We start from the raw sequence: 20,019 nt of genomic DNA, 5'->3' as shown, positions 1-20,019 counted from the left end.
GTTTCATGCGACGTAAGTCGTGATGGCAATGCGATCCTGAAACCCGCGTCCTCGCGGGTGTTTTATCCTATTAAGGACAGGGATGGACGTCGTTCTAACTCCGCGGGGCTGCTGCTGGGCTCATTATAAAACCCAACATGTTTCACGGGTTCAAACCAGTTTTCAGTAGTACATGAACCTGAACCCCGCCATATACCTGTCAAAATACGTTGCATATCCACTCATACACCAAATTCTACCCGTTCGCTGATCCATACATGACCGGCCTAGCCCCAGCGCCCCAGCCCCAAATCACACGACCTCCAGTCCTCCACACCCCTCGCTCGGTAAACCCTTATGTCAGTCGCTACTTGCTCCTCAACTCGCTCCCGCACACGGCAGCACACCACCTAAACCTAAACCTAGAGCTTTTCCTCCCGCCACCGCCGCTCGATGCCATCTCGCAGCCACCGCTCGATGCCAACCCAACATGTTTTCACTGACTGCTCGCGATGACGGGTTCCTCGCGGGTTCAGAAAACCTGACGGGTTTAGGGTCCGGGCAAAAAACTGACCCATGTACGTTGACGGGGGCAGGGACAAGCTTGCGATTTTCTTGTGCGGACAGGTTTGAGCAAGCAAAACCGGCGGGTTTTGTCCCGGTTGCCATCTTGAGACGGAAGGGAGAACATTCACTGGGGTTAGCCCCCTTGCGAACGGTTCCCCAGATAACAATTCCCTAACAAAAAGTGTCGAGCACAGATGCCCTTGGCCGGAGTCTACCTGAAGTCTCAAGTGTCGAGCACATATCCTTCCGTGGCAATGCTGAACAACCTTAACCGAAAGCAGGGCAAGTCCTCTGCCACTACTCCCAATCTGCACCACTTCCCCAGCACAGCACAGCGCGATCTCCGGCCATCTCCATCCGTCCGCATCTCCCAATCCCCGCTCCTCTCCCCGTACTGCGCCCCCACGTTCTCCCCTCGCGCTGGTGCTGGTGGCCCTCCCCCAGCTCGCCTCAAATCATCCCCACGCCGACGCCGCGATCCACAGCAAGCTCAGAGCTCCTCCACCCCACCCAGCCACCCACCATGGCCGGGATGTACCGTCCCGAGCCGCCGAACCCCACCGCGCGCCGCCAGCGCCTCGTATCAATCCTCCTCGGCGCCTTCTTCGCCTTCCAGCTCCTCCTCTTCGTCGCCTTCCGCTCCGCGCCGCCGTCCAAGCTTGCCTCCACCGCTGCCGCAACCTCCTCTTCCGTACCGGAGCCGCCCAGCCGCGGCACCGAGGACTCCGGGTGCCGGGGTGGGCTCGTGTACGTCTACGACCTCCCGGCCGTCTTCAACGAGGATCTGCTCGCCATGTGTGATACGCTGATGCCGATGTACTCGGTTTGCCCCTACCTCACCAACGACGGGCTCGGGTTTCCGGCGGAAGGGACCAGCTTGTCGACGATCCTGCCGGCCGAGCTTCTTGGGTCGTGGCACTCCTCCGACCAGTTCGCGCTCGAGCACATCGTCCACCGTCGCCTGCTCTCGCACCGGTGCCGCACCACCGACCCGGCGCGCGCCGCGGCGTTCTTCGTGCCGTTCTACGCGGGGCTGGCCGTCGGGCGCCACCTGTGGTCGGCGAACGCCACGGACGCCGACCGGGACAGGGACTGCGTCGCGCTGCTTTCGTGGCTTCACGCGCAGCCGTACTACAAGCGGTCCAATGGCTGGGACCACTTCCTCGCGCTGGGCCGCATTACCTGGGACTTCCGCCGCAGTCCGAGCGGCGGGTGGGGCGGCAGCTTCCTCGCCATGCCCGGGGTCGCCAACGTCACCCGCCTCGTCATCGAGCGCGAGCCATGGGACGCCATGGACGTCGGCATACCATACCCGACCGGATTCCACCCGCGCACCGCGGCCGACGCGCGCGCGTGGCAGCAGCACGTCACGTCAGTCCCGCGCCCCAGGCTGTTCGCCTTCGCCGGCGCGCCGCGGTCGGCCATCAAGGGCGACTTCCGCGCGTTGCTGCTCAGCGATTGCCAGGCCGCGGGGGCGGCGTGCGGCGCGCTGGACTGCGCCGAGGGCAAGTGCATCAAGGACAACGCGCTCGTCCTGGAGCTGTTCATGGGCGCGCGGTTCTGCGTGCAGCCGCGCGGGGACAGCTTCACGCGCCGCTCGCTGTTCGACTGCATGGTGGCCGGGGCCGTGCCGGTGCTGTTCTGGCGGCGGACCGCGTACCTTCAGTACCACTGGTACCTGCCGACCGAAGACGGCCAAGAAGGGGAGTGGTCCGTCTTCATCGATCGCGACGAGCTGCGCGCCGGCAACGTGACCGTGCGCGGCGTGCTGGCGGCCATCCCAGAGGCGCGGGTGCGGCAGATGAGGGAGCGCGTGGTGGAGATGATACCGCGGTTGGTCTACTCCGCCGCGGACAAGGATGGGCTCGGCGGCGGCATGAAGGACGCCATGGACGTCATGATCGACGGCATGCTGCGGCGGGTCGCGGAGCAGCGGCGGAATTGGAGGAGGACGTGATTTTGCCACTGGAGAGGATCAAACTGTCAAAATGATCATTCTTTTGCTTTCTTGTTCAGATTCCTTGTGTGAAGAGTTAAATATTGAACAATCTCAACTTGTAGCCTTACTTTTGACTGTGGTTGTATATGCGAATTACCGCGATACTGTTACATAGTAAATTAACAGAATCTAAGCAAGTGTATGAAATTGTGGAGTCTATTTATGGGGCACGGTGTACATTGGAGTTTGCAACACGGTTTGACAGGCTGCATCAAATGTGATACTCCTCGGTCAATTGTGTATTGCATCAAATGGAGTATGAAATGGCTGGCACCTCGATCCGATCTATTCCCTCTGTTCTTAAATATTAAATATTTGTACATTTCAAATAACTACTACATACGAATGTATATAAGCATATTTTAAAGTGTAGATTCACTCATTTTGCTCTGTATATAGTCATTTGTTAAAATGCCTAGAAAGACAAGTATTTAAAACGGAGGAAGTAGCAAGCATGTTACCATGAAGCACAGCAGTTTCTGGTCCTTCGGAGTACTCCTACGGCTGTTCGTAGCCAGAGCATCATTGATTTGGTTTGAGTTTTTTCTTTTTTCCAAGAGCTACTTAAATGTCGAAACACGACCAAATTTGGCACGGAGATAACACATTTGAGCATCTTGCATGCATATATTTTCTATTTTCTTATATTTTACTGTTCATCCGCGGAGCAGATGAGTCCGGGAGCCAAATCGCAGCGTCCAAATAGTGTATAGTATCCTAGTCTAGTATCTTAGATAATCTTGTTTATTGTATTACACTCTTTTCTCATTAAATGTTATGACTACTCGGTAGTAAGCCTGCATTAAAAGGTAGAGTTTTTTTTTTGTAGCTGGAACAAGTGCTCCCTCTATACTCCCTCCATCCATTAGAATTTCTCCTAACATTTATAGCTACGCGTTTGTGTCATGTATATTATAATTGTGAGGCATGTTTAGCCAGCACAATAACTTAATTTATATGCCCATGGCATAGTAGAAATATTTAGTTTGTTCAAAAGCAACATAGTATAAAATTCAGCACTAAAGAAGTGTCATAAGATAACAAAACCCAACCAGGTTATATTATATTCAGTACTAAGAGCAGTCACATAATACAACAAAAGCAACCACAGTAGTAGTGAGATTAATATTTAAGCAAGCAACACAATTAGCAAACCATGGGTAAATCATGAGCCACCTTGCACATTACAGAAACCGAAAAATGGTGAAGACATACCTCGCTTGCCAACCTAGCTCCATACATACGTGCACTATCAACATATTCTCTGTTATAAGTGATAATATATAAATATCAAATTGATACCAAGTACACTTGATCTATGCAACAACATAATCTTAAAAGTTAGTAAAGGTTGCACACGCTAAATAAATTTAAAACAAACAAAGCAAGCATGTCCTACAAAAGTCACGCCAAAACAACCAACAACACATAGAAACAATCATCAACATTGACCACCACCGACTACAATGCACGGATCATGACAATGGTTCTCTCGCAATGGCGACTCGCCATTGTCGGATTTATCCATATAAGGCTACACAATGAATTTCAATTTTAAAAGTCAAAGGCCGGAAAAGGGTGTCATGTGTTTTTTCCATACTTCTAAATATAATTGTCCGATTTTAAATAGGATTAGTAAAAATCATTGGTGTTCAATATCGGAAAAATAAAAAACATTGGTGTCTTCTATGCTATGCTAGCTTTGTCTAGTTGGACTGGTACCAATCTCTCTAAACATAGCACCCAACTTTGGTAAGCGACTCTTGCCAATAAAATTGTTTGTTTTTAACATCAGAGCGTTAATATTCTTGAGAAAAACAAAAAACACCACAAAATTTCGGTATAGAGATAACACCACATGATAGCAATCACGTTCATCGTCCGAAGCATGGCCGATGTGCAAAACGCCAATGACCATTGCCCGTTTTAGCAACCAACATTCAACATTCAAAAGCAATTGTCGCTTATCTCCGAACATTCTCAATGATAAAAACCCTGCCACCAGAGTCCAGCGTTTTATAGAAAGCTCCGTTGGGACATATCTAGAAGAAATTGGTGGCGGAGATAAGAACATCTAAAATAACTGGGCAAATTTGACTCTATAAACGTCTGTCGACGGCGCTGGCTCCCCCCTCGTTTGTCGGTCCGAACAATCACATCCCTCATATTCAAATTCTCATTTTCATGCAAACACATGCCCGTAGATAGTATAGCACATTGCTAGTTCATCACCAATTCAACACAACCAAAATAAACCATAATTCGATAATTCAACACATGCCAAAATAGCATCCAACAATTCATTAATAGGCGATACACAAATGAATCAATTGCCTCCGTTGTTGCACTCATTGATCTTCTTCTTCATGTTCTTCAACACTTTTTGCCTTTCCTCGTCCAAGAGACTAGTGTCCTACATATGATCCTCAACTCCTTCATGTCCCTCGCAAGCCTTAACTTATCTTTCTTGAGCTCAATTGATTCCAACGTCTTGGCCTTTTCAAGTTTTCATTTTGCCCATTTCTCTTGCTTTTACATGTCGATTTTCTACGTCTCAATGCTCAACCTCACCTGCACCCTCTCCCGGTCAAACAACATCCTCTCCCTTTGCACATCCAAGAAGAGTTTGTACCTCTCCTCCTTGGTGTAAAAAATGTCCATCCATGTGGCAGACATTTTGCTTCTCGTGCCGTCACGCGCGACCCTATCCTTCTCCCATTTTTTCCATGATCTGTCGGTTCCTCTTTAGCACGGTCGCTTGTGTATCCACCCCTCCACTTGGATCGTCGGCGTCATCATCCAATCCAATAGATTGTTGGGAGACTGGGCCATCGTTTTCTTCATCATCTTGATAGGGTTTTTGAGCTCATCTCGGCCGGGCCGCCGTTCATGGTGGTGGGGGCGGGGTAGTGGGTGTCGACACCTAGGATGGCGGCGCGAACACAAAGGAATGGTGGACGAGGGCGATGGCTTAGAGGCAGGAAATGAAGGACGGGCGCGGGAGCAGGGCGGTCGATTTGATGGACTTGGTCAAAATTGGAGCGATTTGGAGTAGGGCCGACACGTCAGGTCCAACATGACAGACGTGTCTCGACGGCCCTAGTTCGCCGCACATATGGGCTTGGTTTGAGAGGTCGTAGATACCTTGCTTTGAAGAGTCCGATTGAATGACGTTTTTGTGTCGGCGCCCGGGCTGTCCGCCTTGAACGCTTGGAGAGAAAGTGAAGGGTCCAATTGTAGATGCTTTAACCACCGCTGCATTGCACCATCTCTCTCCTAACTGAGACGCTGGTCCTTGACCCCAAAACTTAGACGCATACATGCCTTCATTGATGAGGCTTCACGGTCAGTAGCTTGTGTTGTGTGCATGTCATCAGTATTAAGAATTGAAAGGAGTCAGATGTCGTCGGGCGCTAACTCAATTTCTAAACCGAGGCAGATTCGCCGTGCAAGTTCAGCATCTTCGCTTTGGGATGTGCACTGCCCTGCCCGAGTAGTAGTACAATCCAGTGATGGGCTTCTTCTGCTCGAGTTTTTGCACATGGACCTCAACCTGGAGGCCTTCATTGCTGAGGCTTATTATATAGTATGTGCTTAAAGTCTGCTTCCGGCTCTGTTTCACCATCACGCAGACGAAGAACACGGACTGAAGCTATCATCGCCCAACGATTTGATTCGAAAGACGAGGCGCCAGCGTCAGGTGTGTGCAGTAGCACATGTCGTGCATCGGAGCCAGCCAGGTCGCCAACATTACACCCTTTTTACATGTACAGTACTCATCATGTTTGTGCCGCCTCTGAGATTCTTTGGCGTGAGTAAGCTCAAAGGGGCGAACCGCTCGTCTATTAAACGTTATCATCGCCAGTATCGCCCGGGGGTAGGGGCCGCACGCCTCCTCTCCGAAACGGCAATGATTTTCCCACCGCCGCGCACGCTCTACCCCGTACCAAGCTCGCCGGAGCCAGCTCGTCGTCAATCCTCCCGTACTGCTGAATACTGTACAACCGATAGTTGATGAGTGCACAGTCTACCAGTTTTCCCTCTACTGCAACTTCCGCTCCGCTGCCCTCTCTACACTTCACGTCCTTGCGCTACGCGTCAAAAATTCGTCACGGGGGTAAATACGAACGGTAAATATGGTAGACGTTTTTCACTTTGTCAATATGGATAGATAGTATAGGTAAGGGTCCATAACTAATATGGTGGTAAATACGAACGGCAATCGGATCCAAGTGATTGGAAGGCCTGCAACGCAACTCCCTCCCAGATGCAACATGCCAATGTTTTTCCAAACATAACATAGGTCACGTTGCAACCGATGAGCACAACATGACTCATGTTGCAAACTGAGGTCAAACAACCGTGGTGGAGGGCCTTTCCCCTAGCACAACATGGGTCATGTTGCAATCGATATGTGCAACATGGCCAATGTTTGCAAACAGGCTGAAGGTGGTGGACAACATTTTTCAAGCGCAACATGAGTTATGTTGCAACCGGCGAGTACAACATGGCTCATGTTGTAAACGGGCAGGTCGCAGAATGTCATAGTGGACGGCTAACGCGACCAGATCAGATGACTCTTGCACGCGGGATCCAACGGCTCTGGAGGCAGCCGATCTCATATGCGTGTTAGCCAGCCGACGCGTAGTATGTGCCAAAACTATTGACTCTTTCTTTCCCGTCCCGTAGATGATTAGGACCAAGTCTTCCTTCCCTCGATCATCACCAGTGATCCCGTGGATTCGCTTCCCCTCTGCCTATCCCTCCCGCGGCCAGTGGTGGCGATAGGGAATCCTGATGCCTCGGCTTCGGCTAGTGGATAAGTTACGATCATAGACCTCACAAGAGCGGTGCTCGGGCGGATGGTGACTCATTTGGGCGGATTACACGGAGCTCCGATGTATATTCTTGTCGTCTCCTCGAGGTGGCGAGGTCAGGGTTTATTGTCGTGCATATGCAACTGCGGGATTTGGTGTTAGGTTCTTCGAATCGATTCAAGGGTTTAACGACGATGATTGTGACTCTGGGATGCTAAACCTTATGGGAACATGCACGAAGACTTTCCGTCTGTCATCAATAAAGGTCAGGACGGCTTGTATATATAGGAAGGACGACAGTGGTGCGTCGACAACTTGTTATGACGGCAGTCGTGGTTATTCGATGGTCCAAATACCTTGATGTAATTTTTATTATGTTAAGGTACACTTTTTTTACAAAGATGTTTTGGTACTTTGTATTTCCGCGAAAACACAGGTTTGAATTCTCGAGTGGAATTTTGCAGAAATTGTTTTTTTAGGAGAGAGAGATAAAGACACTTGCTGCATTGGACTTATCAAAGAACGTGGAAACATGAGGTTTGAAAGGAAGCATTCTGATTCTGGACCCAAATACCCCCCCCCCCCCACACACACACACACCCATGCGGGATTCCTAGAAATTTTCAAACCAAATCTACAATTTAATGGCTGCATAGAAACTTTTTTATAGGATTTCATTCATGTGAAATTTCTTCTATTTAAAAAGAACGTAAGGTTATGTAGTCTACTTCTCGGTCAAACTTTACATATGTTCCTCTCTCCTCTCGCTCTCCAGCTTGTTGATTTTTCTCGGGGTTTTTCACCTTTTGTTTAAAACCGCCTCGACTAGCCCACCTCTTATTTATTTGTCACATAATCTTTTTATTTTCTTCAGTAATTAAATAAGTACTTAGCAACAAGTGTTTACCTCCCTCAAAAAACACTATAAATTACGTTTTGACACAATCAAATTTTGTCCAAAATAGGGCCTTAAAGTTTGTAATGATGAACCAAGTAAAGTGGGCCTTAAAGTTTGTAATGATGAACCAAGTAAAGTGGGTGAGCATAGTTAATCTCTAAATTTCCAAGGGGCATTCGAAGCAATATGTATTGTTCAATGGGCGTGCAAAAGAAAAGAAAAAAACAGGCATGTTTTTTTTAGCAACAGGCATGCTATTTCAGATAACAAGAAAAGCTTGGTCCTTAGAAACTGTTTGACGGGAAATCAGCCTCGCAGGTTAAACTAGACACTGAACACAATCAGTCAATTATGCAGGGCTCATGCAACCAGTTCTTCACGACGCATGCCAATGCGACCCTGAACTTCTCATGTAGAAATTGGCTGTACTAGGAAGTTTGGGCGTGTCTTCCCTTCTGGATGTCTTGGGTTTGGTCCTGCACCTGGGCCTGAATGCCTTGGCCTCTTTCTTGAACCGGGGACCTCTTTACAACTGAGATTCTTTTCGCCCATCATTTGGGGCTCCAGAACGCCGAAGCCATCATTGCTAGGCCGAGGCTGTCCATGTTCAAAGCGTTATCCCGACTCAACGCCTCGTCTCCGTAGGGACGAGGAAGAACAGCGAGGTCATCATCGTCCAACGATTTGGTGCGCGCACGTCGAGCAGACGAGCACCGGACCAGGCCTCCTGCCAATAGCGCAGCCTCCCCCGTGCAAGCGTCACCGCGAATCATCTAGCTCGAGTGAACTCCAAGGAAATGAATGAATGGATCGTCTGCTAAAAGGCCAAGGCGTATCGCCGGCGGGAGACGCACGCCGCCTTTCCCAGCCGGCGATGATTCTCCCCGCTGTGCCGCACGTCCTAAAGTAAAAGCTGGCGCCCCGTACAAGTACCATCAGTGCGTACAAACATAAGTAGTTGTAGATCATGGCAGAGTGTAACTACAGAGCGAAAGGTTTGCACAAGTTGACGCGCCTCCGGTTTTGGCTGTGCTGCATCATACGTTCGGCCCATTTGTATGCCCCACGTCGCTGCGCCATGCGTCCAAAATTCGTCAGCAGGACACTGGGATCAACTATCCTTTTTTTTTGCGGGTTGGGATCAACTATCCCTTGGAAAAATTTGTGTTATTTCTGTCAGTCAAGCAGGTCTTATCTCCTTCATTTTTTTTTATAGACATGATTTTTCTTTTAACATAATACAGACGTAAGCACACATACATACACGCATACACTCACGTCTATAAATGCATACACGCATATCCTACTCCTATGAGTAGTGGCGGATCTAGGACCCAGGCCGGGGGTCCTGGGCCCGGGGCGTGCTCAATACACTCGGTGTTGACTATACTATCTCAAACAATGTAGCAACACTGTTGAGGCACTATAGCAGGCATGGGCCCATGGCTTGGCCCAATTCTAGCTCTGCCCCTGCCTATGAGCCTTGAACCCTGGTGGGCAAAAGCACAAGACCTCTAACTATTCAATCACAAGTTGGTTGGCAAAAGCACCCGTCGTCGACGATAATGTTTCCTTTCACTGAAAGTGCATCGCCGGAAATTCAGAAATAAAACCTGAGAATAATACGAGCACCAGGACTTGAGCTGAGGATATCGCTGTCCAACCACAAATTGGTTCACTTTTGATAGATACAGTTGGTATGGATGTAAATACCGCCCAAGAAAAGTATACAAGATGAGCAAAAGTAACGTGGCAATCCACTAATTTCTCAAGGGGTATTCCAAAAGCTACACATTGCTCAATGGACGTGTTGTTCAAACAGAAGAGCAACTAAGGACGGGGTGTCAGACCTGTTGGTTGGGCAGCTGAGGTTACTGCCAGCCCACCCAAGTTCAAGTCCCGCCTTGTACGCATGGTGCTCACGGAGTTTCTTCTATAAAAAAAATACCAACAAGGGTTAGCCCTTGGTTTGGTCTCATTTTTTTTCTTAAACAGAAGAGCAACCTGTCCTAAAAAAGGGTTCTATATGAAATCAGCCACCAAGATAAATTAGATGCAGGGCATCTGTTGTTTCTTAGACTGTTTGAACTTTCAGCCAGCCTTTATCAGAGTCCTTCAGAGGCTCAGGCACATACCCAGAGCAATCAGCCATTTTTGTAGGATGGGATGCCGCCAGAGGGCACATAAAGTATGATTATTGTCCCTACCGAAACCTTGAATATTACTCCCTCCGTTCCAAATTATTTATGGTGGGTATGGATGTACCTAGATGTATTTTAGTTCTAGATACATCTATTTTTACGACGAGTAATTTGGAACGGAGGAAGTATATATTTCCTTCGGTGTTCTACGTTTGAAATAAGTTGTACTATGAACTCCCAGTGTTTGCAAGTTTGGGACCTCCTATATGGTGCGTGGGGCGCCCCCAGTCACGGGAGCACGAAGCCCGCGCACCCTGTTGGGCCGGCCAATGCGTGGGGCGGGCGCCCTTATTTATTTTCGTTTCCGTTTTTTACTTTTCTATTTTTTTCTATATTAAAATAATTTGGCCTTGGTTCTAAAATTTGAAAACATTGTGAATTGTGAATTTTCGGAAAAAACATATCTGGAGCTCAAAAAATGTTTGCGATTCAAAAGAATGAACATTTTCTTATTTGGATGAGCATTTTTTATGAGCATTTTTTAATAATGATGAACATTTGTTTATATTTCATGAACAAAAGTTGTATTCAATAACTTTTTTGACAAATGGATGAAGAAATTTTGAATTTTGATGAACATTTTTAGGTTAGTGAACAAAATTTGAATTTTGATGAACATTTTTAACACCGATGAACAAAAAATTGAATTCGATGAACAAAAAAAATCATGAATTTGAAAAGAAAATTCGCAAAAAGGAATGAAAAAGTAAAGAGAAAAAATAGGAAAGAAAAAGGAAAACAGAAATGAAAAGTAAAGGGAAAATGAAAAAATGAAAGAAAAAAATGACAAATGGGCCAGCCCATGAGAACGCCGAGTGCGCGAGGGGGGTGTGCGCTACCCCGCTGGGGCGCCATGTTTGGGCGTGTCTTGTGGATGTCAGTTAAAGGATATACATAAGGGAAGAATAAATCACTGAAACAATGAGGATTGTTCAGTGGCAGCACTGGCCGTTTATCCATATGTGTACATGTTTTGCTGATAGTATTTTCAGTGAGCTATTTTTTAGGGGTGTATTTTGAATGGGCTTGTGAAGCACCTTGGCGACGAACACGGCCCAGTACAGAATGGCATCCATCATCCGTCCGAGTCGTTGTTGCGGAACATTTCCGGCCCAGCTTACAAGCAGCCCGCGCAGCACTCCATTCCCCTTCCCACATGGCCGACAGCAGTTGTTCTCTCTCCACTAATAATGCACCCGACAAATAAGAACAAACCCAGATGCAAGTAAGTATCCCTTGGAGGATCTCAAGTCCTCTCATGGGGTCCTCCAGGCCTCATTCTCCGAATTTTCCACCGACGAAACCGAGATCGTACTGCATTATTATAAAAACTGCCGTTCTAATTCTGTCCACACGAAGCAGCCACGGTACTCGCGCATGGAACAACACCGTACTTTTTGCGGGGCGCATGCATCCAACAACACCATTGACCTCCAGAAGCCTAATTATTAGCCGCGCGTAGATAGTTGCAGATGGTACGTACGTACGTGCGTGCGTCGGATTGTTTTTGCACCGAAGGCTTCAAGCTCTCCAATCAATGCCCACTAGAGACGAGAAAGAAACAGAAGCCACCGCCCACCTGAACGGAAAGAGAGGTTCGGTGAGCCGTGCGTGGGCCGAGCCCACCCCACCGACACACCACACGCAACAGTCACCTCGACCTCTGTTCGTCTAACGCAAGACCGGCCGTGGACGGTGGACGGGTGGGTGCGGCACGTAGTAGGACCTACTACTACACGGCTTCCACCACTTGACATGAGTGGCGAGCTATCTCAAAAACAATGAACAGTACTACACGGCTTCCCGCAAAAAAAAAAAAAAACTACTACACGGCTGCACCAACCTCGTTCCATGACCGTTGGTCTCGTCTCCCTCCTTCGGAGGTCCAACCCCACCGAACGAACACGAGAATCCAATGCCGCGCGTCAGCCTCTGGCGCGCGCGTGACGCCGAGAGGAGAGCAGAGCAGCAGCGAGAGCCCAACTGTTTCTCCGGCCGCTCGGTGCTGGCGTTACGGTCCTGAGATTGAGCAGATTTGAGGCCGGGAACTTGGCAAAAGCAAGAGGTAATAGCACCACAGGTACCCTAATTTACACGAAGTGTGATGATTCAGTCCTAAACTTGCAAAATGTAATCCTACCATACCCCAACTTATACTGCATGTGACGTTTTAGTCCCAGACCAATCACAACTCCACAATTGGCAGCGAGGTGGCTGGCCCGGTCAGCGCATGCACTTTTGCAGAACCCCCTGCCATTTTCTTTAATCAACCTCAGCTACAGCCATTTCGGGCTCCTTTGATTTAAAGGAATTTTATAGGATTTCTGAAGGATTGAAATACTTAGGATTTTTTTCTATCTTGCTTCTTTGATCCATAGGATTGAATCCCATAAGAATTTTTCCTATGTAATTTTTTGTACTACATTTTATAGGAAATCTAACATCCACTCCAACCTCTTTTTACAATTCTTTTGTTTTTCGTGTGCAGTCAAACACTTATTGCTAATCCTATAGGATTCAAGTGGGCATGCCACTCCAATCTTATACTTTTCCAATTCCTACGTGGTCAAAATCCTTAGTATCAAAGAGGCCTCGTCTGCGGGATCCCGCCGGAGTTCTGCGGCATTCCCGTGGCTGTCAGCCTTGACCTCCGGGGGAACGACCTCGCCGGCGTGATCCCGCAGGTGGGCTCGCTCGTCAACCAGGGCCCCACCGACTTCGACGACAACCCGAGGCTATGCAGGTTTCCGCTCAAGATCGAGTGCGCCGGAGAGAGGGAAGAATCCCGCAGACGAACCCTGGAATGAACCCTGGTGCAGCGGCGCAGGTTGGAAGGCCGCCGAAGCGTCGGTCGTTGCCTACGGTGTCGATTCTGGCCGTCATTGTGGTGGCGGCCATCGTTGCCGGGCTAGTGCTGCAGTGGCAGTGCCGGAGGACTGCTCGTCAGCCGCTTCCGAGGACTGGTTCCGGCAGGCGCGCCTCGCCGCCGTCAAATGGATCCTTGAAGTGAGCACTCACTCAGCTCCTCGCTCTCACGATTATTGGTGCGAGCATCGATCGATCGGTCACTGACGCCTTTGGAACCGGCATCTGATTTGCATTTGCAGACTCGGGGCTGCTTCGGGTTCGGCCACCGCACGGCGTACCTGGCCATCGCCTACTTCGACCGCTTCTTCCTCCGGCAACGTGTCGATGTAATCAATCACCGCACCGCCGCCGTAAAACAAATTTAGCCTCTCTGCTTCTTAGGAACGGGATGATGATGTGGTTGTGTGCGTGCAGAGGGCGGCCATGCCGTGGGCGGCGCGCCTCCTGTCCGTGGCCTGGGTCTCCGTGGCGGCCAAGATGGAGGAGTACTGCGCGCCGGCGCTGTTGGAGCTCAACGCCGGCGGCGGCTACGAGTTCTGCTCCGCCTCCGTCCGCCGGATGGAGCTGCTCGTGCTGTCCACGCTCGGTTGGCGCATGGCCGCCGTTACGCCGTTCGACTACCTCCCTTGCTTCTCCTCCCGGCTCGACCGGCACGACGGCCGTGGCGGCGGCGGGCATGACCCCGCCCGCGTCGCCCTCAAGTCCATCGGCTCCATCTTTGCCACAGCCGAAGGTTCATCTTCGTCCTGCACACCTTCTGAAAAGAAATCTTGCGATCTTTCTTGCATTTTGTCTGATTGATTTGCGCTGTGTTCATGCAGCCGGCAGTGTGCTGGATTACAGGCCATCTACTGTGGCTGCAGCTGCAATCTTGGCTGCATCCTATGAAGCTCTACTGACCAAAGAAGCACTGGAGTCCAAGATGGACAATCTATCTCCATCATGCCCCATTGAGAAGGTTTCTTGCACAAACTAAATAAATAACCCTTTTGCGTCACTTTGATCATAGTAATGTTTCATTTGGATGATGAAATGAGCATTGGGTTTGAACAACCTTTGTCTGTTACATTGATCAGGAGCATGTACATGCCTGCTACAGCATGATGGTTGACGACTTGAAAAGCAGAATGAGCCATGGCAAGAAATCATTGCCATGTTCAGACTCCAATGAAGTTGCCATCAGTACATATGATTCTGTTCTTGTTGATGATGTTGCCGACATCGCCGCCTTCATCGCAGCTGTGTCGGAGATGAACAAGCAGATCAGACTGGCAGCTGGATGGCGGCATCGTGTACAGGGTCGTCCCCGGCCGCGGCACCGACGTAGCCGCCGCCGTCTCAGTGAGCCCAACGACGGCGATGGCACTGAGTCCGGGTGGCGCCGGCGCCGTGCCTTTGAGGCCGAGGCTGCACCCATTGCCTATGTTGCCACTGCCGAGCACGGAGACGCGGCCACAGCCTTGCATCCGCAGAAGAGATGGTTGCGTCCAGCAGGATTCCTCGTCGTTTGGTGGAGGCTCAGGACAGAGTAGCGCCGCCCGCTGCAGCTCGACGGGTGGCACAACAATGAACGAGAGACCATGAGAACACTGATGAGGCCATGGAGTGGAGGCGCTCGAATGGGCAGCTGGGCGACATCGTCGGTGCGTAGAAAACCAGTCTCAGCGACGCGACATCGTCGCCGGTGGAACTGAGAAAATACTGATAGCGGCCATGCGGCTTCTACTTGACGACTCGGTGCGATGGCCGCGGCCGTGTGGCTTCCCTCGGCGACTCCACAACTCGGCGCGAAGACGGCGACGACGGCTTCCAGTCGACAACTCGGCGTGTGCGCTCGGCGACGGCCACTTCCCTCGGCGACTTGGCACGCATGGACGGCGGCGGCCGCTTCCCTCGGCGACTTGGCACACATGGACGGTGGCGGTTTCAACTTGCCGACTCAGCTCGCTTCCGCTGCAGCTTTCGTTCATCGAGTCGGCGAATATCAGTTGCGATGAGTATCCGTATATAATCGTGTTTTCGTAAAAACATGTATTAGTAGTTTTTCATAAAACGCATATTTCTGGCTTTGTGGAAACTGAATCTTGCTAATCCACGTTTTTACTGCGGGGCCCAAACATGGTTTAAGTCTGTTACACGGTTATATGGGTTCACGGAAAACTAGTTCTGCGAAAACTACTTATCCAAACAAGGCCCTACTTATCCAAACTAGTTCTGCGAAAACTAATTCACGGATACAACACTAGCCTAGTTTATGACTCAGACTTTGACACGACTTGGACTACAACACTAGCGTAATTTATGACTCAGACTTTGACACGACTTAGACTACAACACTAGCCTAATTTATGACTCAGACTTTGACTAGTACTCGTACATCTACTAGCTAGTAGCTACTAGGTAACGGCTAGCAGCCGGACTCATGCACGTAGCAGTAATTGCATGTGGACTAGCTTTGCATCTAACTCAAACTCAAGATTATACTAACAGGCCTGACGGCTTCGCCAACTCCATTACCGTTGTCGGTGAGGCTGTCCATCGTTCAGGGCGCGGCGAGGGAACTGGCATACCTGCACGAGTGCAACTCTCGCCGGTACGTGCATGGCTGCATCAAGTCAAAATCTGAGTCCACACGTCTCCGGCTTCGGCCTGACCCGCCTCATCGCCGGCGTGCACAAGACGGCGCAGTCGAGGAAGCTCGGCAGCAGCGTGGCGTGCGCGCTCCGCAGTGGCGCCCTGTCAGCGCTGTCGTACGTGGCGCCGGAGCTGCGCGCGCCGGGGGGCACGGCCGCGGCGGTGACGCAGAAAACGGGGAAAAAGCCTTGGCTGGTGGCTTTTTTGGGGTAACTTGCACTGACTGCACAAAAGTGCGGGTTAATTAGGGAAAAAAGCAGGGTTTTTTTTGTAAAAGTGTGTGTGCTGACCCGGCCAGCCACCTAGCTACCAATTGTCGTCCTTTGATTGGTCTGGGACTAAAACATCACCTGAGGTGCAAGTTGGGGTATGACGGGGTTGAGTTTTACAAGTTTAGGACTAAAATGTCACATCTTATATAAGTTAGGGTATGTGGGGGTGCTATTACCTCCAAAAGCAAGAAACGGCCCAGAAGCTTCCAGGAAACGAGACGAAACGCATTGCTGAAGATATTGGCATCCAACGGACGACCATGGGCAAGAGCCATGCGAGCTCTCGCTTTGCATGGACCACGGCTCCAGCGGCTCTGCGGCGCGAACGGGTAAAAGGAAGGCATGGGCCAGTGGTGTCGGGCTCGGCGCAGACGGGCAGAGTCACATGATAGGCGAGGCGGCCCCTGAACCAAGGCTGTTGCTGCAGTAGGTAAAAAGTAGCGAGAGGCAGTAAATTTTGTCCAGCAAAAGATATGTTTTGAAATTTCGACCCATTTCGAAATTAACCCCATTGCGCCACCGAAATTCAAAACACGTCGAGCTGCGATTTTGTGGTTGATACTAGACGCGTCCGGTCTGCATTTATGCGGAGATGCCATGGATGGACTCCCGGCAGAAGATGACAAATTCGAAGCGTTGTGGGCTTAATGGGCCACGATTTAGAAGGCGTGTCACGCTTGCAGCAGTGCTTTCATGGATGGGTACGCATCCAGTAGGCCAGCGGCACCCCATTTTTGGCCATGTGGCAACACCTATCAATCGATGGTTTGTCTCAAAAAAAAAAACCTATCAATCGATGGTGCAATGTGCAGTACTACTCCATCAATTAATGTGCAAAAACGGTGATAATATACAACGAACCAATGCATCAATTAACTCGTAGTAAGATCAAGTCTCTCTTCACAAGTTACTTCATCGAGAATGCTAGATAACTGCGTCAGGATATGGAATTGGAGTTCTTGGCAGATGGAATGCAATGCATCAACAACTGCAACGAGCATCATAGCAAAATCAAACTCAATAGTCTTGTAACTACGCAGCTAGTGAAACTACCAGTACCAGGGAAGGTATCACAATCGCCCAAATGATCCAACCAGCAAGAAGTAACAGCTTCGGGTGTGAGCATTTCAATGGCCGACGAACTCGCAACCACGACCGGAGTGCATCACATCATGAGGAAAACAGAACGAGTGCTCGATGTCGAACACTTGGGGCAGATCAGAGGAGTGTCGCGCCGACCAGAGCGACCGAGGCCACCATGGCCGCGATGCCCATGCTCACCGCGGTCGCGCCGTTCTTGTCGTCGGCCTTGTCCGCCTCCTCGTCTCCCTCCGGCGACTCGGCGGGGGCCGTGTCAGGCGTATCAGCCGGCGGCGCGGGCGGGGAATGCGCTGGCGACTTGTGTTTCGGTTTCGTCTTGTCGTGGTTAGGCGAGGGCGCCGGCGCGGAGGAGGCTTCTGGTGCAGGGGCCGACGCTGGCGCATCGGCCGACGCTCCGGGTGCCGGCGACGGCGCGCCGCCGAAGAGCTCCGGCGGCAGCAGCACGCTGTCCACCGTGTGCACGGTCACCGGGGTGTCGTCGAGCACCGTGGACGCGACGCGGGACTTGTCCATGCCGGTGTCCATGGACACGTCGTCGCCCTTGGCGACCACGGAGAGGTCGTACTTGCCCTTGCCGGTGGAGGCCAGGGTCGGGATGCCGCCCTTCATGGTCTTGAGCGACGCCTTGGGCGCGTACTGCGGCAGCGCGTGGTACTCCAGCAGCGCCACGAGGTCGGCGCCGGTGAGCTTGCCCAGATCCGGCAGGCCCTTGGCCTGGAAGGCGTCGTCGGTGGGCGCGAAGAGGGTGAGTCCCTTGTCCATGGCCGCCTGGTACGTCTTGACGACCCCGGACGAGACGATGAGGCGCGCGAAGCGCTTGCAGCCAGCCTTGTCGAGGAGCGCGGTGAGGTTGGTGGAGGCGGCGGAGGGGGAGGTGAAGAGGCCGGGGAAGGTGATGGGGTCGGAGACCTCGAGGACGGAGAGGTTGTAGGGCTCCTCCTTGACGGACTTGGTGTAGGTGGCCTGGAACTTGGAGCCGGGCTCGGCGGAGGCGAAGCCGACCTTGCCGCCGCGGAGGTTGGTGATGTTGACGTGGCCCATGTCCCCGGAGGCGTCGCCGGTGGTCTGGTAGAGCGTGGTGGTGAGCTCGGAGCCGCCGTGGAGCGAGTGCAGCTTCTTGGGGTCGTAGTAGTCGAGGAGGGTGAGGAGGCGGAGCGCGTTCTTGACGTCGGCGAGGGAGAGGTTGGCGGCGAGGGAGGACATGGCGCCGTTGGTGAGGACGAGGCAGGTGACGGTGCTACGGCCGTTGATCTCGTCGCAGACCTTGGTCTGGGAGAGGTAGTTGTTGTAGAGCGAGTACTCGGAGTAGCCGTCGAGGATGTCCGTGATGTTGTGGGCGCGGGCGGCGGCGGCGAGGGTCACGGCCAGGAGGAGGAGGAGGCGGCGGGCGGCGGCCATCGCGGCGGTGGCGGTGGTGTGGGGGAAACGGGACCGGAGTGGTGTGGTGTGACGCGTGGGTGGGGGTTTTAGCTTTCGTGCGCGTGGGTTTTTGGCCTGTGGGTTGGGTTGAGGCCAGGCTGGGTTGGGTTGGGTTACACTGACCATGGTTAGGTGTGGTGTGGTGTGGGGCACTGATGTCTGAGCATGTGGCAGCGCCTTGAGAGCTGTGATGATCTTCTGCGGTGGGGGTGGCCGAAGAGACCTTTGCTTCTGCCTCAAGATTGGCCTCGTCAAAATTCAAAAAAAATATATTCAAAAAGATTTGGTCTCGTCTTTTAAAATTCATTCACCACTGTCAAAATAGAAACCAAACCATGTGCATATTTATCATTCATTTTAGCACGTGGATATGATTTCTGAAAGCGATGATTTTCGACCTTTCTCAATAAACTATGGACTTTCGGAACGGTGAACAGACAATACACCAAAATCAAAGAAATAGGCCACCACTTTTGTGGATTCCCCTAGACATCAGAAATGTAAAAGTTATACTAGTACAGTATAACATAGGCATTTGCTGTTTTTTTTTGTGGGATAAGCATTTGCTGGTTCTATTTAAATACTTGCAAAGTATGCATTGGTTTACTAGGAGAAATGAGGGACAAAAAATGTCCGATAAACTTTTAATATGAAAAATATTTCACTTCAAATCTTAAAATTCCCTATCCTGGCGTTGAGTTTTATTTCTGTATTAGTTTTTGTTTGGACGCGCCTCCCTTGTGTAAGCTGATATTTCCTCGGCCTTCCGCAGACGATCATGGTTTTGGCATGCATCGATGGCTCCTGTGAGGCTACAGCGCTGCCAAAAAGTGCTTCGCGCGACGCGCTCTCGTCCGGCCGAAAAGGACATTTCCTGCAAAAAGTAAAAAAGAACACGGAAAAGAAAAAGAAACGGAGCGTGTGTATACGCATTATTCTGTTTTTATACATTGATGATTGATGGCTAGTGCCTCAGTGATACAATGTATCCATTTACATGCGAGTTAGTAGTGGGCAAGAGACATGTAAACGGAAAGACAACCACTACACACTATCATCAGAAACCAAAAATGCATACTACTAGTACTACTACCACTTGTTTCTGTGTGCTATAGTCCCAGCCATCCGACTCATCGTTCGTGGGTTAAAAGGCAGACTCGAATTGTCACGTAGTACAGCTTGCAGATGAGACCTTGCAAGCTCACGCATGATGAGCGGCGGAGCAAAAGCCAGGAACCCTCCGAATGCGCCCATGATTGATACG

General features: G+C 50.7%; 3 protein-coding genes across 3 annotated transcripts; 2 read left to right on the top strand and 1 right to left on the bottom strand.

Annotated features, from left to right (window-relative positions):
- Positions 1 to 774: 774 nt before the first annotated feature.
- LOC125533824 (xyloglucan galactosyltransferase XLT2-like) lies at positions 775 to 2,768 on the top strand. Its single transcript, XM_048697162.2, has one exon. It carries the CDS (start codon positions 1,070 to 1,072, stop codon positions 2,501 to 2,503), a length of 1,434 nt encoding a protein of 477 aa, XP_048553119.1. The 5' UTR covers positions 775 to 1,069; the 3' UTR covers positions 2,504 to 2,768.
- A 10,653-nt stretch (positions 2,769 to 13,421) lies between these two features.
- LOC125539303 (cyclin-D5-2-like) lies at positions 13,422 to 15,445 on the top strand. Its single transcript, XM_087540021.1, has 5 exons — positions 13,422 to 13,467; positions 13,569 to 13,655; positions 13,744 to 14,062; positions 14,151 to 14,287; positions 14,406 to 15,445. Exons 3-5 carry the CDS (start codon positions 13,753 to 13,755, stop codon positions 14,859 to 14,861), a joined length of 903 nt encoding a protein of 300 aa, XP_087396147.1. The 5' UTR covers positions 13,422 to 13,467; positions 13,569 to 13,655; positions 13,744 to 13,752; the 3' UTR covers positions 14,862 to 15,445.
- A 1,641-nt stretch (positions 15,446 to 17,086) lies between these two features.
- LOC125539302 (fasciclin-like arabinogalactan protein 10) lies at positions 17,087 to 18,816 on the bottom strand. The gene has a single exon (XM_048702727.2). It carries the CDS (start codon positions 18,732 to 18,734, stop codon positions 17,454 to 17,456), a length of 1,281 nt encoding a protein of 426 aa, XP_048558684.1. The 5' UTR covers positions 18,735 to 18,816; the 3' UTR covers positions 17,087 to 17,453.
- Positions 18,817 to 20,019: the final 1,203 nt, after the last annotated feature.

This window comes from Triticum urartu, chromosome 2A (genome assembly GCF_056163025.1).
Source record: "Triticum urartu cultivar PI428250 chromosome 2A, HENAU_Tu73, whole genome shotgun sequence".
In the NCBI taxonomy this organism is placed as follows: Eukaryota; Viridiplantae; Streptophyta; class Magnoliopsida; order Poales; family Poaceae; genus Triticum; species Triticum urartu.
Note: the sequence above shows the minus strand (reverse complement) of the source record. Positions and strands in the feature narration are given on the sequence as shown.

Excerpts from the sequence above, each read along its gene's own strand:
- LOC125533824 (XM_048697162.2), top strand. The coding sequence starts at position 1,070 with ATGGCCGGGATGTACCGTCCCGAGCCGCCGAACCCCACCGCGCGCCGC.
- LOC125539303 (XM_087540021.1), top strand. The coding sequence starts at position 13,753 with ATGCCGTGGGCGGCGCGCCTCCTGTCCGTGGCCTGGGTCTCCGTGGCG. Across the intron at positions 14,063-14,150 it reads CATCTTTGCCACAGCCGAAG|CCGGCAGTGTGCTGGATTAC; the intron begins GTTCATCTTCGT and ends GTGTTCATGCAG. Across the intron at positions 14,288-14,405 it reads CATCATGCCCCATTGAGAAG|GAGCATGTACATGCCTGCTA; the intron begins GTTTCTTGCACA and ends TACATTGATCAG.
- LOC125539302 (XM_048702727.2), bottom strand. The coding sequence starts at position 18,734 with ATGGCCGCCGCCCGCCGCCTCCTCCTCCTCCTGGCCGTGACCCTCGCC.